Here is a 17,984-nt window from a genome sequence, read left to right as displayed (position 1 = left end):
CATGCATCTGTCTTTCAAAACCTATAGGAACTTCTCAACTGTAGTAACGAGATGTTTATTTTGCAGGAACTATTGTACCAGCTTATCAGTGCTCTTTATAGTGTGTGCTCAGAAATGTTAATTTCTGCTGTTTCTGTGTGCTCCTTGAAACTCTTTGCATGACTTTTCTGAGGGTGTCTGTCCATTTAAACAATAGTGTGGACTTAAGCAGTAGTCTTTTGGGGGTAGTGTCAAGCCTGGTTATCATCACTGCATGTGAGCTGTTTAGTGTACCATCTAAATCAGAATAGCAAAGGCTAATTTTCCTGATTTACCTGTAGAAGACAACAGTTTCAGCAGAGTACTAGAACATCTAAGTTGCGCTTCAGCCACTCCAGTTGTTACAGCACTGAGCTAACAGGGTTGATGGTTTCATGAAATTTTGAGAGCACTTAACATAACAGCTATATTAATTTGCTTTTTTATATCTTAAATGGAATTATTGCTACAGCTGGTAAAATATCGATGTGTTTGGAGTTACTTTATCAATGAAATCTGATTTTTCTTTTTTTGTGGTCATGGTCACTCCATGGTTGCCTTGCAGTCTGAACCTTGAAGGCTCCTTATAACGTAACTTGAAAAAAAAAAAGTTTGGCCAATCTATTTTTTTTTTTATTCTGTAAATTAAATCAGTGAGAATTCTGTTGAATTTGGATCCTTCTCGTGTTTCATATAATCACAGAATCAACAAGGTTAGAAAAGACCTTTAAAATCAAGTCTAACCTTCATCCCACGACTGCCAAGCCCACCACTAAACCATATCACTAAATTTGCTCTGATCTACTTATAATTTCTTCTAGAATTTTTGGCTCTCCTAGAGTGTTGGGTTCAGAGTGGATGAACAGAAACTAATATATGTAAGAATCCATCTTTCCCAACTCCTACACTAAATATAATCATGCCTTGTGGAGCAGCGCAGCTGCTGCCTTTGGCAGTTCTTATATAGCTCAGTTGGATTTGTTTTCTTTATTAGTCTTCCTGCTAGAATCTCTCTGATAGGGACAAGCATGTGCTCTTTTAACACATGCCTGTAAGTGTCACTCACCTCAGGTCCTTAAAGTGATGTCCGTGTCTGAGCTGCAATGGAACCAGCCCAGAAATTGTTGTTTGCCTGAATATTCTTCTGATTGTCACAGGGTGTCTTTTCCTCTCCTTCTTTATTCCCTCCCTCCTTTCCGTCTTTCTTTTCCCTCATTTCCTTTTTTCCATTTTTTCTTTTTTTTTTGGTTTTTTTTTTTTTGTTCCCTTGCTTTTTCTTTTGCCCTGCCCCTCCTTTTTTTTTAAAAAAAAAATTCTAACTAGCAGCATGCTCTTTGTTCTACATTCCTCCCACCCTTGCTTCAGGCAAAAACAAAACTGATTTTGCTGATGTCCCTGCACCTCATTTTTGTGAGGGCAGGCTCTGTTCTCCCCAGTGATAAGCAGTAAATTGCTCTGATTTTATCTGCAGCTCAGCCAGTATTCTTATCTGATGTTACTTTAAACCACCCTCAGTTCCATACATAGATGTGCTTCCACCTACGTACTGTGTGACCACATCTATTGCATGGATCAAAGTGAATGGTCTTGTCTGAAGGAAAATAAAGAGTTTACAAAGTTTAAAAAGAAAAAAAGTCAAATGTTTATAGCTGTGGACCCCAGTAAAATGACGGCAGTGAATTAGTTACAGGGGTTTCTTCCCTATAAATTCGGTATTATTTTACTTCTCATTAAATCCATTAGCTGACTTTAGGAGCATAAGTTTGCTGGAATAACACTTTCTGATATGTAGGTGTACTGGCGGAAGCAGGACTTAATGTCGGAAATGAAATTCAGGATCTCAGACCAAGAAAGAGATTATGTAGGTGTGCCTAAAATGACACAGGGATCTGAGTGATGGAGTAGTCTGTCATTGCAGTGTGCTACTTGAGCTTTCCAGAGCTTTCAGGTCTTTTGATCAAGCTCCTTGCTACATATAGCTGTTAAAAGAATAGAAATATTCCAGCCATCCACATTTTACAAAGGTATGTTTCAACAGAGTTGAAAAGGAACTAAAATGATCAGGTCTTAGCCTGGTAGGCTGTTTGAGATTTGGCAGTTCCCATTAAATATCTTTATATTAAATCCCTTTGTGCTGAAAATAGGTTAAATCTACAGTTGCTGTGCCTCCTGACAGAACTGTTAAAGGTCTGTGCTATATATATTTCTGACTAAAGCTTCAGAAACAGTGCAAAAGTTATTTCCTTTGCTGGAGTGATTTGTTCAGGAATGTGCAGAAGGCCTTGCAGTAGCTGCTGGTTCTGCAAGGAGGCTTTTGAGAGGAGATGCTTGAACCTCCTATGGTGTTGGGAAATTCATTTCATGATCAGCCATAAAATACTGTAATAAAATATTAATCACTAGCTTGCTATGAATTTTACTGGACTTTTATATGGGGTGGGTTTTATTTTTTTTTTTGGTATAAGGCTACGTTAGAGGTTCAGTATCAGAAACTGTAGTAAAGCCCTACAGCATTGATTTAAATGGCCAGATCAATGAAAGCATAGGAGGGTGGCACTTTAGTGAACCTCTCTAATTAGGAGCATAGGATTTGCTATCAGTGGTCTACTGAGCCTATGAATCTACATCCTGTTTCCAGCAGCCCCTTTTTTGATGGAAGTAGTCCACCCTGCTCTCTCCTTCCGCAGTAATGCAGGAGGTCAGCAGAGCATCGTTTTTCATCCCAGTGAATTTGGAACTCAGGTCTTTGCCAGTGTGTCCGTAAATGACCTTTAGGAATTCCAGACTGGTTTGAGTTGGAAGGGACCTTAAAGCTCATCCAGTTCCAACCCCCTGCCACAGGCAGGGACACCTTCCACTAGACCAGGTTGCTCCAAGCCCTGTCCAACCTGGCCTTGAACACTGCCAGGTATGGGGCAGCCACAGCTTCTTTGGGCAACCTGTGCCAGCACCTCACCACCCTCACAGGGAAGAGCTTCTGCCTCAGATCTCATCTCTGTCTCCCCTCTGTCAGGTTAAAGCCATTCCCCCTTGTCCTGTCCCTACAGGCCCTTGTTGAAAGCCCTTTTCCAGGTTTCTTGTTGGCCCCTTTAGGCACTGGAAGCTGCTTTAAGGTCTCCCTGGAGCCTTCTCTTCTCCAGGCTGGCAATACTCAAATGCTGATAAAAGTACTTTTCTATAATTCTGAACTGTAATCACTAATGGGGATTATCTGTTTCCTGTTAGGAGGAGTATTTCTTAAATTCTTCATAAATATGCACATACATTTGACTGGAAAGGTCTCTGCTTTTGTGACAGACTGTAGTGGAGAAAGAGGATCTTAGGAGTTTTCACTGTAACCTCCATCCTCTAGAACCTCTTTTTCCTATATTGCTTTGGCCTGTATCATTGCCCTTTTTTGAGGTTGATCTGGTGCCAAAAGTGCAGCTTTAACCCTTAGCAATTGCCTTCTAACTGCATAATTGCCACATAGATCTTGATATAGAAAGCACTGCAAACTGATGTGCAGATTGACTCCACAAGTCGTTAAAGTTGTAAAGTAGGTATGCTTTTTATTCAGCGCTGAGACGCACGAGGATAATTCCTCAAAGTCATGCGTGCCTCAGTGTTGTTTCCCTCTACATTTATTCTCTAAAGTTATATATATTCATACGGGTGCACAATACGCCTATACGTATTCATGTCCTATCCCCGCTTCGTATTATAATGAGCCAGAAGGTCCTCTGCGCCTGCGCAGTGCCCCCTCTGGTCATGGGCAGGGGTCTCGAGGTGAAGTAACTGAGTCTTCCTCCTGTGGGTAAGGGTCTTCAAGATGAAGTAAATGAGTCTTCCTCTTCTTGAACTTTTCACCTTTTAGTCTTCACGTATGGCCTTAGGGTTTGGTCGGTGTCCCAGCCATAAACCATCTGCATCTCCCCCTTCAAGTGTCTGCTTTTCCTTATCAATAGCTGCTTATCAGTAGAATCAGGCCTCTGCTTTTCCTTGTCAATAGAACCAGGTGTCTGCTTTTCCTTATCAGTGGTTAGTGCCTTTGTTCTGTTTAGTAGGCATGATAGGTACAGACAATACTTTTGTTTAAGCAAGTGAATTCCTCTAACCCCCTTGTACAACCCCCCTGTACAGTGGTTAACCCTGTATCACAAACCCTTTAAATGAAAGCAGAAGGAACTAAGCTGGAAGCAGGGTTAGCATAGACAATCTAATTTGGAGAGTTATCAGTCAGTAGAAGATTCAGTTAGGTTTGTATCTGTGAAACAGATGGCTAACTGCAAGGTGATTAGATTAGCTTTGTTATGTTTGTGGGAATTAATTCAGCACTTTATTTTGTTGTTGTTGGGGGAAAAAAAAAGAAGAAAACAACTTGTATGATTTGATAGCTGCTTAGCAGGAACAATTTATGAAGACCACCTTATTCTTTTGTGTCAAATGTGGCAAAACCCTGGGGAGCCCTGGGCATGAAGAAAGCTTTTGGCTGTACCCTTGATTTCCAGGGTGTGTAGCAATATAGTAAATGACAGGATCAGAAATGCTACCACCTATAGAATCATCGAATGGTTTGTGTTGGAAGGGACCTTAAAGCTCATCCAGTTCCAACTCCCTGCCACTGGCAGGGACACCTTCCACTAGAGCAGGTTGCTCCAAGCCCTGTCCAACCTGGCCTTGAACACTGCGAGGGATGGGGCGGCCACAGCTTCTCTGGGCAACCTGTGCCAGTGCCTCCGCACTCTCACAGGGAAGAACTTCCTTATATCTAACCTTAATCTCCCTGTTTAAATTTAAATTCACCATCCCTTGTCTTATCGCTGTAGTCCCAGATGAGGAGTCCCTCTCTGGCATCCTTGTAGGCCCCCTTCAGATATTGGAAGGCTGCTATGAGGTCTCCACACAGCTTCTTTTCCCCAGGCTAAACGTGGATATGGATGAACATGAGCTGTGGATAAATGGTTGTTAGTATTTTCAAATGCAAAAATTTTATCTCAAGGTCTCATTAGCAAAACATTTTAGGGGCAGTCTTCCCCATCTGTGTGTTGATGCAAGTATACATTCCTTCTTCCCTGTTGAAAAGTGAGGATCAGATTTTAAAAATGGTGGAAATGTAGCACTTTTTTATGTTGTTTTTTTTTTTTAATATCTGAAGTTTCTGGAAGTGTGGTGATTTATTTTGATGGCTACGTGGAAGCTAAGCTTTTGGGATTATCTGGCTCTGTTTCGGATGCTGAACCCTTCTGAGATTTTCAGTCTTTTTGTGCATGTTTGGGATGGAGTTTTTGCCACACAAATTCATGCTCAGCTGTCACAAAGTATTTTTCACTCTCTTAAAAATGCAGCTTAAAATAAAAATAGGTTTTTCAAAAGTAGATCACACCTAAGATTTGTCTAGCCAACTGTCCCACTTGTGACAGTGCCCAAGAGCAGGAGAGGCATTACCAGAGCATTAAAAATAGAAGCATGGGTGGAATATACAAAAACTTAGTAGAAAGATAATTGGCCACTTCTCATTCTTACTCTCATCATCTATAATCTTTAGGATGTAATTCTCCAGTGACTAACCTCAGTGCAGCATTCCTATTCAGAATGAGTGCTAAGCAATTGAGACTTGAGTACATGCTTGAATCAAGCGTGTGGTCAAGTGCTTCCGCAAGTTTGGGTCTTGTTTTCCTTTTCTTCCTTCCACCCACAGATTTTGCATTCATATTGCTTGGCAGATAACAGCGATGAATAATAGGTTGTTTGCCTTCAGAACTCAGTTGCACTGATTTTGCAACCCTGTCTTGGTTACATCTTGCTTTGTGTCCTTCCAAGTAGAGAGCACTACCTCTCACCAACTTCTGGCAACTTCAGAAGCATTGCCTCTTGTGCAAAGTCTTGGACACTGGACTAAATTATGTTTTACAGAGAAAGGCAGTGCATGTGATTCATGGCTTTTTGGGCAGCATTAGACATCCTGTTCACAGGAGCAGAGGATAGTTTGCTGGTGACTTCAGGGTCTTGGTATGGACTAAACCTGTCCAGCCCCTGGTTTTGAAGACTCAGTTTCTTCAATCAAACACTAAGCAGACCCCAAATGAAATGGTGTATTGTCCTTCTTGGCTAAAAGAGGGCTAGGGTTTGCTGTCTTAGTTGAAACAAAGGCCAATATCTGTAATACTGCAATCCCCACGGCAAATTGCTTTTGTTAAAAATTAAGAGAAGCCTTTACAGTATTTTTGGATCAGAAAACTTTCATCTTCACATGTCGCTAGGAGTTGTAATGGATTAGTCATGTGCCTTTGATACCGATTTTACTTCCCTTTGGAGTTGCTTCGCAACTGTGAATGTCGTTTTGGTGAATTAATCCTCTAACTATTCATGAGAATATATAATAGAGGAATGAATGCCTGCTTAAGATGCTACATGGCAAGTCAGGTTTCATTTCCAGCCCTCTTCAGATTGTTACTTGCTTTTGGAGATAATTTTACTTATCCTTGTTTCCTCAGAATCCAATACAGCAGCGATAGTTTGTTTTGATCCTGCATGCTGCTGTGGCTCTCTGCCCAGAGGAGGTGATACTGAAGCCATACAACTTTGTGACCCCAGGTGAAAAATAGCAGTGAAATGATAGCAGCTGTTTGGAGCAGTCTTGTCACACCTCTTCCAAACAGAGAGAATTAGTCTGTCTTCATTAGAAAAGTTTAGAAGACTTTATTTCCTGTCACAGGCTAAGCGTGCCAAAATTACACTGAGTTTTTGGGAATTGATCACGTTGAGTATTATAGTGTTGTATGCTCATAGCATAAAGCTATATTTAAGACTGTAGCAGCCTGAAGTTAGATCTCTGTCTCTTCTTCAATGGTCAGGGTTCTGGGGGATGGGGAGCATGTGCAGACCTTCTTCCTTCTCCCACTCCATTCAGTGCCTGTCTTTGGATTAGCAGAGCTGTTGCTGTTAGCATGGTCCTGGGCACATCAGAGGCACAGCACTTCATGCTGTGCAGGTGAAACAGCTACTTCATGTCTTGGGTAGTCACAGCCTATTATGTTCTCTTCAAACTCAATCAAAGCCCTGTTCATCCCCAGAGCAAACACATGCCTTTGCTGGTGGTGAGTGGGCTTTGCTGGAGGGGAGCACTAGTTGGAGACAGCATGGCTACAGAGGTGTTTACTTTTCATGGAGCACTTAAAAGATCCACATAGATTTTGCTCTGGCAGAAGCGTGCTTTTTGCAAAATAAGCTGTTAAAATGTCAAGACATCTATCCTTCAACTTGGCACAAGGCGAGCTGAAGCAGTCATCTCTTCTCACATTGGCAATATTGGCAATGTTATGTTTTTAATACAAGAAATTCCAGCAAAGCAGCTGAGAAGGGACAGTTCTCTGTATTTTTAGGGAATGCCAGCAATTTGGCCAAACTATGAGATTTAGAGTGAGTGGTATGTTGTGGGGTCCTGCTAGAGGACATCCCTTGCTATCTGCACTGAACCTTGCTCGGGAGGGTCCACTCAGTCTAATCCAGCCTTAGGCTTTTTAGCTTGCATTTGTGATAGATACAACCTTCAGACATTTTGAATGCCTCATCCCTGGCAGTTTGGACAGGACTTGGAGCAGCCTGGTCTATTGGAAGGTGTCCCTATCCATGGCTGGGGGTTGGAACTGGATGAGCTTTAAGGTCATTTCCAGCCCAACTTGTTCTATGATCGATATTGTGAACACTCCAAATTGCAATGAAAGGATGAATCTGACTATATATGGCATGCGAGATTTTGGGTTTCAGTTCAGAGCATAAATCTCCGCAGGCATCGGGAGCATCTAGATCAAAGGGGCTGTCTCTATAGTGAGTAGAAAGTCCGCTGATTGTGTAGAATTTGAAATAAACAACAAAATCCCCAAACAAAAACCCAGGGGTTTTTTGTAAATGTCTTTCAGTGCCCACAGGTGTCTGTCAAAAAAGACCTACCAAACATAATGCCTGCTGCTAATAGCTTCATTATTTAAGAGTGTGTCTATAAAATATATTGGTCCTGTTTGAAATTGATGTTGAACATTGAAACTCTGTGTTACAGACAGTAGTAAGAGAAGGGAGCAGTAGTTGTGTAAGGGACAAGCTGCAAGGAGGAGTGGGAGTTGTAAAATATGACAGTGTGAGAAATATGAGCACTGTGCATGCGTGACTTCAGTTAAAATTAGCCACCCCAGCTTCATGTGCCAGCATATATATCATCATGTAACTGTGGAACCCTTGAGAAGGAAGAGCTGGGCTTGAGCAGGATATGTTTGTGTTAAATATGCCAATAAGTAGTACAACCTTCCATGTCCCTGCTCGTGGGAGAAGTAAATTTTCCTGTGATCATTATAAAACAGTAAGCAGCTCCTTGATAATGGCACTGGTGCTGTTGAACAGTAACTTACTTCAGCCTCAGAAGTGGTGTTTTCTTGTTTCTTTCGCCCTTCTTCAGCTTCTGATTTTCTGTGGTTTCTCCGGAATAGCTATGTATCACCTTTCCAGATAAGCCCTTTTCTGTTGCTGTTTGTGTGTGGTAGTAATGTAAATGGGTTTATTTCATATATGAGAACTGTGATATGTGGAAATAATTTGGTGTGTACTTTAGGCGACTTTTTATAGTCCATTTGCTTCTCTTGTTCTCTCAGGTCAATGATATTTTGTTGGCGTGGGATAAATTACTTGATTCACTGTGGCCAAATACGTCTTGGAATGGGTTTTGCTGGTCAGCTTAGCAAGCTTAAATTCTCTTTAACCTTTGGATATGCAAAGAAACGATGCAGGCGTGAATGAAATCTCATTTCTATGTAGGATTTAAAACGTTTGGCAAGGGGGAGCAAGAGAGTGGACACCTGCTTGGCTTAGTGTGTGGCTTCAGCTTGAAGGGGCTTTGTATGTGGCAAATGTGGATAATGGGAGCCCTGGGAGCAGAGCTCGCTGGCTACCAGCATAGTTGCCAGCTTTGCTTCACCTTCTAGCTGATGTGTAGGAAAATGTTGCTTTGCTATGAAATATTTACCCCTCTGTATAGGCAGTGCCTGACAATAATGGGGTTCAGAAACTGTATAGTTGGGAAGGAGGGAAGAAAACATCTTTTTTTTTCCTCTTTTATGTTACGTGTAGTAAAATATTCAGTAGGCTTATAGTAAGAAAGGTGCCATTCAGGCAATTTAAAGCGTATTACTTGTTTAGCATCCCCCCCAAAGGTCTGCTTTACACCAGCTGAGAGGAAGGAGTGCCTGCCCTGAAGTGTGGACAACCTAAGGCTCTGTTACTGGAGAGGCTTGCAAGCTAAAATTTACACACACACTTGGCTGGGTGTGCTGTGAGTCAGCCAGTTGCTTTTGAATAGTAGTCATATGCATGAGAATAGCTATCCCCAGCCGGGAATAAGGCTTTGAAAAGAGGGATTGAAATAAATAGTCCCGGTGGTGTTTGCTTAAATTACCCATTTCCCTATTTAACTTCCAAAGGGTAGTTAATGTCTATAAGTGTCCAGCAAAATGTAATATTCAGTGGAATACCTCCCACCAACAAATAATTTAAAGCTGTTCCAACAAACACTTGCACATGTGAATAGAATAAATCAGTTAGTTTAGTTCCGCTTAATAAATGGCAAAAAGGAAGCAGTTACCTCTTGTCTCCTCAGAGAAGTGGGAACCAAGACCTCAGTTGGTTACAGCTGCATTCCCATAGTTGATGATAATTGGAAAGTTCCAGCACTTTAGTTAATGAATAATGTCTTACTGGCATCATATTAGATATTAATTAATAACTAATTATCACAACAACTATTTTTAGGGGATTGCAAATGTATGGATTCCTTTTGGGAAGGTCATTTTACCATCTCACCTGCCCATCATTGCCTCAAACTTGGAGTTTCTGGTGGTTTCTTCCCAGTTTGCTAGTCCTGGTGCCAAGATGCTGGTAGGATGGAGTAATAAGCAAGTCCCCAGGTACCCATCCTGACTTTCAGGGGGGTTCCAGTATCTCTGGAGATGCTGGAGAGGAGACAGATTGCAGCCTAAGCTAGTGTGTCCACACCAACCTACCCACTCACTGCCTGCCTGAATGTCCTCTTCTCCCTCTGAGCTGAGCATCACTGGGGGCTCATCTACATCCCTATGGTCAGTGGATTTTGCTTCCTGTTCTACTCTCTACATACCTGTAGCTGCGTCCTTAAAGAAAAGGAGCAGACAGAACTCCTTCAAACCCCATTAATACATTTTATTTAATGTGGGCACACAGCATCTGTTCTGTGCCCTGCTTTTTAAGCTGCTTTCTTTTTTTTTCTTGCAAGATCTTGCATTGGAGAAAAAAAACAGTATTTTGGGTAACAGCTTTACTCATTCTAGAAGAGCCAGTATTGTGTTTTAGTGGGATTTGTGTCATGGCGCAGATGTATAGACACAGACTTGCTTCAGGATTTAAGAAGGGCATGGGGGCAAGTACAGCCACAAATTGTCAAAAATCACTGAAAAAGATTTGTGACAAATGCTGTTAAGCTTGGTGTTTATTTTTTTTAATTATTTTTTTGTACCATGTGCTTCTAAGTTGTTCTTTTGTCAGTAACTCGGTGAAATACCAGCCATGGTATTGTTGGGGCCATAATCCTAACACGCTTTGAAAACTGCTGTTATCTTTAGCGTGCTCCCTTGGAGCCAGAGATGCTTCTGAGATGAGTTTTGAAGCTATACCTTTGGCTTTTAGCTATATACCCCTGGACTGTGCAGTCAGATACCTATTAAGATCATGCTGGAGTGTAGCATGGATCAGCGTAAGACTGCAATTAGTGTTACCAGTCAAAAATGGGGTTTTTAATGGCGCTTCATGTGTAAACCCCATTACATTGATCAGCAGTGAGCATCTGATGGGCTTTCCTCCTCTGCTGCATTGGAACAACTGCAGGCATTCCCATTATAGCATTATCTTAATATACAGTGTCTGGTATTTTAGGTTTCAGAGTGTTTTTCTGCCTGTAAGCATGCAGCATGGCTCAGCTTAGCAGCAACACAGGCATTGCATTGCAATGGGTGTTGTGATAGAGTTCATCGATGTGTTAACCCTGTTATTCAGTCATGGAAGTAGCCTTGCTCTGCTTTAATTATGTTGCATGATGTCAGAAAGACACTCTTCGGCTGTTACCAAATTCACAATAATTATTGGAAGCAAACATGCAGAGCCCGATTAGTTAGGAGCTGACATGGAGAGGGAGTAACAGGGAAGAGGTTCAGGCATATTTTCTACTTGCTTGCTTAGAAGAGGGAAATTCTTTTTGATTAGTTTTGTGTGGAGCCTTTCCTCTTTATGATCACATTTCAGAATAGCATTTGGGAGGCAAAAAACATTGGATAGTTGATGTCCCCATTTGGAACTGAATTCCACTTAAAGGAGACCCTGGAGTACATAGCAATATCTGGTACCTTAATCTAATCGCAGCTCCGTAGCTATACTGGATCTTTAAAGGATGTTCCTCGATTTATTGCGCTCATGAGTTTATTCATGTTCTGTTTCCTGGGTTATGCTGACTGTGGGAACAGAGGAATATGGTCCTACAGATGCTGTGTTTGGCCCTATCTGCCAGCAGATCAAGAAGAATCTGCCTATCGGCATGTCTGAGCAGCCCAGATATTGGCCTATTGCCTCTAAAATGTGTTTGGGGAAAGGAATACTGTGGTTTGAGATGCCAGCTTCAGACTGTTATGGCTAGCTAAGCAAACTAATTTATTTGGCTTTTTGGTTGTTTTTTCCAAGGTTTAAAAGACTCTGAATTACTTTAAGTAGAAAGAAGCTTGAAGGTTTTTGCTTTTCCCTGTCAGTATGTACACCAGCCCACCCCAAGTGCTTTGTGGTAGCTGTGTGGTCTGGACAAAACAACCTGACGTGCAAAAAGCTCCTTTTCTGCTGATGCAGTGTTCAAATGTGGAGCAGACTGAGGTGTGTGATAGATGTAGTCTCTTGGTGCAGTTACTCGAAACTTAAAGTGGCAAGAAAGTGCAGAGGTCTCCTAGCTGGAAAGCAAAGACTTCTCTCATCTGAAACATGCTTTAAACAAGCAGATATAAGGCTAAGGAAAGGGGAAGGGGAGAAACCCCACTGAATTTCTAAATGTGGTGTTCTTCCTGATTTAAGACTTACTAATTTTGAGGCCTTTTTCTTTACAAGCAAAGTGTTGGGGGTTTCTTGGTTGTTTGGTTGGTTGGGTGTTTTTGCTCAAGACCTTGCTACTTTGTGCAATAGTGTTTTAGCTCTGACTCATAAGGCACTGAATATTTCCAAAATCAATATTTATCTGTAACACTCTTAATTAAAACCTGATGGATTGAAAAGGGGGTAGGAGAGGGGACAAGAGAAGGAAAAAAAAAAATTTCACATTTGTTTTTAATTTGCTCCCAGATAATTTGATTCCTGGGATCATTTACTATGGAGAAAAAAATCTGCCCAAAAGCTGAGTCCACCTTTAACAAAAGCCAGAACTTAGACCTGAGTTAAACATTAAACTGGCTGGTTTAAGGCACAAAGACCTGCTAATGGTGATAATGCCCAAATCACATTGTACACTTCGATTCCTTAGGTAAAATAATGAAGCTGCTTCCAGTGATTTTCCTACTGTGAGAAATCAGTGCAAGGTTTTAAAAGCCCATACTTTTTTTTATATATATACATACACATGCTTTATAGATAGTATTTATCATATAATATATGTAAAATATAAATATATTTAGTATAATGTGTATGAAATATATACCATATGATCTTGAAGGTCTTTTCCAGCCTGGTTGATTCCATGACTCCATATATTATATATATAATATATGTATAATACAGCAGTTATCTGTTGGGTTATAGTGGGTTGAGTCTTTCATATCACAAGATTTTCCATTTTTTTAATAAGGTGACTTCAGGTAATATTCATGTGAATATTCAAACTTGTGACTTTGTCACCTATTTGCTGAAAATAAATGGTGAGCATTTAAAATTCCTCTGCAGAGACAGGCATATAGAAATGGGAAGTTTCTCAGCAGTGTTTTCCTACTCCTTTTATTATTGTTTTCTCACTTATTTGCCTGGGTTTGAGCATTTGAAAACACTATGTGCTTTGAAACATTTTTCATGTGTCTAGAAATAGCAACCATTGTACACTAATTTTTTTTTTCTTTCTCGTTTGTATGGAAAAGGAAAAGAAACATTGAGAATCGTATTTGTGTAGCACATTACAAAGACTTGCAACCAACATGTTTTGAAAACATGCTGGAAAGTTTCCATAATTAGCTTGATATATACCATAAAAATGAGCAGTGGACCATGAGGAGGTACTACAGTATGCCTGTGTAATACTGCATCCATAAGAATGCTTCAGAGCTCCTAAATAAATAGCCCAGTCAGGTTAAAAATACATGAATACAATTTCATGTTACACATATTGCAAAATAATGTGGTATAATAGAGGTTTTTAAGGAAGCAAAGATTTAGCATACTTTTATTTCCCTGCAAAAGGCTTTCCTAAACAACTGGCTGAATCCAATACTATTCCACACCTTTAGATACCCCAAACCCAAATATTTTCACCATCCTGGTGCGAATTATTGTCATGTATAGAATCATATAATGGTTTGAGTTGGAAACGGACCTGTTATTGATGCATTTAATGGAATATTTTGTAACCAGCAGAAAAGCTCTGCTTGCAGCTCCTGATACCAAACACAGACATAGACTTCAGCACACAAGGTAGGGATTAGAAGAATAATTTGCCAACCAGAGGGAGTTTCTTTATGTGTTATTGGAGACAGTGAATCAGACCGGAGGTATCTGGGGATGTTTCCAGTTGTCTCCTTCACCAGGAGGATTTGTTAGGTGAGTTAGGGACGTTGCTGTGGTTCTGTTTATTTACAGGGCATGAGTATAAGATCTGGTGTTCGCGGATGCAGCAGGAATTAGCGCCGTAGGAAACAGCTGTGAAACAGCAGTTTTGCAATGCCGGACGTGCATTTTCACTCTGTTACTTCACTGAAAAATCAGTCGTACCTAGCTCTCAAGGTCTTGCTGATGCTGTAATTTCAGGCTCTGCCAGGAGAGGTCTGCACTGCCTGTTCTCCATTCCTGTGTTGTATTAACTCTAGTGCTAATCCAAGCGTTTGTTTGATTGCATGATGTTCTGCATCATGGAAACGATCCAGGCTAGAACTGATGCATCAAAGTATAACCTTATATTTGCTGAAAGTTCTTCTGTGGTTAATCAGCACGTTCATCACAGCCCTCCCATTAAAAGAAACGTAGTTATTGTGTTTGATAAGTTGTTTGTCAGCTGAATTGCAGTAACAGTGTAGGATGGACCCTTGTGATTGTGAAGTAAGTGGTTTGCAACCTGTTTGCTGCTCTGTCTTTACTTGTAGATAAGCAAGCTAGAACCATACGGCAGCAAAGCAGGTGAAGTTAATCCTAGTTCCTTGAAATCATTGGATCTTTAAAAATAGCTTCCTGTTATGGAAAATGTTTTCTTGTAACAGGAGCTAAGGAACACAATGTCCGGTTTGTGCAAAGTGTGGGTTGGTTGGGGGTTTATTCCCTTTTCTCCTTTCAGGCAGTCAGGGAAATCACTCCTGTGTACTCAGAGTTTTTCATTGAGGCGGTTTTCATTGAGGTGGCTTTTGGCTCTTTTTTTTTTTTTTCGCAGAGGTGTTCCAGCATGTTTTTCTGTTCGGGTCTCTGACACTGTTGCGGTAGGAAATGCGCATCCCGCTGCTCTGAAGATAAAACTTAAGAGTATGAACGATGAAAAATAGGGACACACATTACTGATTTTGAGTGACTCGTTCATTGCTGCTACCAGGAGTGTTTTATAGGCTTGGAAAAAAAAAACAAAAAAAAAACCAAATAAAACCAACCAAATGAAGATTTTATAACCAGTATAAGTCTAGTCAAAATATCTGCTCTTCATTTCATCCTATTGCGACTGAATCAGCAAGTGCAAGAGGAGAGTGAAATTACAATCCTTGTATTATTCCCAGGTTCCTCTGTCTCGTTTGGCAAATACTTGACTCTTAGGCTTTGGCTTTTAACTCCCATGAAGGAGAAGGACGTAAGCTTTGCATTTTCAAAGTGATGCTAAAGATGCTTCTCAAATTAGTAGCTTGGTTATATTAGTTAGTAATTTAAAGGATCTGTGTTGATGCGGGCTGGATGGTATTTGATATATGTTGATACAGGCTGGACAGGGTTTGGAGCAACCTGGCCTATGGAAGGTGCAGCTTCCCATGGCAGAGAGTTGGAACTAAATGAGCTTTAAGATCACTTCCAGCCCAAATCAGTCTGTGATTCTATGATATACAATGATGGGGAGGGTTGCATAGCTCAGGAGCGGGTGGTAGAGGGGGACTTGCTCTAAATCATGTTTTATTTTAACAGTATTTTGCCAGCAGACAGAATATGATTTAAAGGGTTAACATTTCCATCTGCTTCCTTAAGGCTGGGGATAGGAATCTTCATAGCCTGGTGACCAAAGCCCTGAAGGACTAGGGCCCTTCTCTTTGTCCTCTTTTCTTTCCATCTATCAGTACCAGTGAAAGAAAACAGTAGCTCCTGGGCAGTGTCCAGGATGAGCTTTCCCGGGGCTTCTGGGGACTGAATACTGTTGTGCAGACATTGCCTTCCATGTCAGTGATTCACCCACATGTCTGAGGTGTTTGTCACCAGCTTAGTGCTTTAACTGAAAAAACACCACCAAAAAATCCCCCCAGTACATGGTGGTTTGTAGGACCGTGAAGGATTGGCATGGGTCATGCTCTAGAAAGTACAGTGAATCTACTCCTACTTACTGATAGGCTGGATTGAGATGCAGGTATTTCCAGTATACTTTTGAGTAGGGTTGAACATTAATATTTGTGTATTTAATACGTAAAATTCTGTAACTTAGTAGTTTTTACTTTATTTCTTTGGAATATAAATGTCACATTAAGAAAGAAAGTCCAGTATGAAGAACAAGAAATATTATTTAATTCATAAGCAGAAGTTCCTAATCAAGTGTGTTTCCTTCTTTTTGATAACCTAGCATGAAAAGATTCTGTAAGTTTTCTGGTGGTTTTGAGTAAACTGTGCTAGAATGTGGGGAGCAGTACTTAATGCAGATTAAAGAGACATTTTTGTGTGCTTAGGTTTCAGGTAATACATTTTCAAATAAATCCCAACCATTTGAAGTTTGCATAGGAGATGAAAATCAATGTAATGGCCTTGTTTAACCTGTGAGATGGAATTTACTAGAATTGGTAGGGTTTTAGAATCACAGAATCCCAGACTGGTTTGGGTTGGAAGGGACCTTAAAGCTCATCCAGTTCCAACCCTTGCCACATGCAGGGACACCTTCCACTAGACCAGGTTGCTCCAAGCCCTGTCCAACCTGGCCTTGAACACTGCCAGGGATGGGGCAGCCACAGCTTCTCTGGGCAACCTGTGCCAGTGCCTCAGCACCTGCCTAAGAGCTCATCTCAATCTCCCCTCTGTCACGGTAAAGCCATTGCCCCTTGTCCTGTCCCTACAGACCCTTGTCAAAAGGTGAGTAAAATGACAAAGTAGTTTCTTAAAAGTGAAGTTGCTATATGGCTAATACCTCCTAGAAGTGGTTCTTGGAAAAGAATATTTTAAATTTCTCAGTAACTGTTATGAATAAGAAATGTCAAAGGGAAAATTCAAAAAATAATTACTTAGGTGGAAATTGATATCTCTTCTGCAAACTTACTACTGCCATGGAACGTTTAGTTTGACTGCGTGATGATCCATTCAAGCTGTAACATGGTCAAGAGTTTTCCTGTCGTCTTCTGTGAGTTTTGATTTCAGATTTCTGAATAGAAGAAGCCTTACTATGGTAAGCTGAATACTTCATCTGCACAATACTTTAAATTTGAATGTTGTTGACTTGTTTCAAAGAGCAAAAAAGCAATGACCTTAAAACAGCTCCTCAGATACTGAGAGAAACAAAGAGCTCTGCTTTTTCAAGTTTGCATTATGACTATTTTTGTTTATCTTTTTTCTAACAGATTTATACAGATTGGGCAAATCACTATCTAGCAAAATCTGGCCACAAGAGATTGATAAAGGATTTACAGCAAGATGTGACTGATGGAGTATTACTAGCCGAAATAATCCAGGTTGTAGGTGAGTCACCTTCTGGTTTTTTATCAGCTTGCTCAGAAATTCACTGTCTCTACATACACACAGGGAGGAAATCCATCAAACTGCATGGAATTATATAGATAATTTTCCTTCAGAGACATTGGTAATTAATTTGATAAAGCCTTGTCTTAAAGCATAGTGGAAAAAATATTTGCCTTTGCTGATTAAGATCTCCTGACACAGCAATATTGCTTCACATGGCTGAATGCTACAAAAAGCGAATGATGGGTTCTTTTCTGCCCACAATGCTGTTATCCTCCTTTATCTTCATTTCTGATACCTTTTTGGGATTGGTCTCAACATAATTCACAGTGATACTGGCCTGCTGTGTTGAACCTCCAGCTGGATATGGAAAATCCATATATACAGCTTTGAAAGGAGAAGGGATATAATTTTTGAATGGCAGAAAAAAGAAATCTTTCATAATGAGTTTTCAAATGAGGAAAATAATGCATTATTAGCCTAAATCGCAAATATGGGCTCATTGCTACAAAGCTTTTAATTCCCTCATTTTTGCCCTAAGACTCATAGAAATAAAGGTTCTAAACCATTTTCTCCATTGGCCCCATGTAAAGCTACATATTGTCCCTCTTCCCTAGGGCCTGGATCCTTCATTAGTTCCTTCAGAGGCTCATCCATCTGCTTCTTGGGATGCCACAAAGCTCATGCATAGCCCAGTGGAGATGGATGGAATCTGAAAGCCTGCTAATGGGAATTAGGACAACTATTGTTAGAAGCAAACTGACAGATTTGAGATGCAAATTAAGAACACAGCAGCGAAATAACAAGACATCAGTGCATACATATTTACATGTTTGAGATGC

The 17,984-nt window shown here is 40.6% G+C and overlaps 1 protein-coding gene across 3 annotated transcripts in view; it reads left to right on the top strand.

Annotated features, from left to right (window-relative positions):
• NAV2 (neuron navigator 2) overlaps positions 1-17,984 on the top strand; it is a 400,494-nt gene that overhangs the window by 225,730 nt on the left and 156,780 nt on the right. For all 3 annotated transcript variants that reach the window (XM_061453111.1, XM_061453110.1, XM_061453109.1), the window contains exon 2: positions 17,025-17,142. In XM_061453111.1, the coding sequence (XP_061309095.1) occupies positions 17,025-17,142 (118 nt within the window). The remainder of the gene's footprint in view (positions 1-17,024; positions 17,143-17,984) is intronic.

The sequence above is a fragment of the Pezoporus flaviventris genome, unplaced genomic scaffold (genome assembly GCF_033815535.1).
Source record: "Pezoporus flaviventris isolate CSIRO_AGI_PZ_B2104156 unplaced genomic scaffold, CSIRO_AGI_Pfla_v1 ptg000014l, whole genome shotgun sequence".
In the NCBI taxonomy this organism is placed as follows: Eukaryota; Metazoa; Chordata; class Aves; order Psittaciformes; family Psittacidae; genus Pezoporus; species Pezoporus flaviventris.
This window is presented reverse-complemented; position numbering and strand designations above follow the sequence as displayed.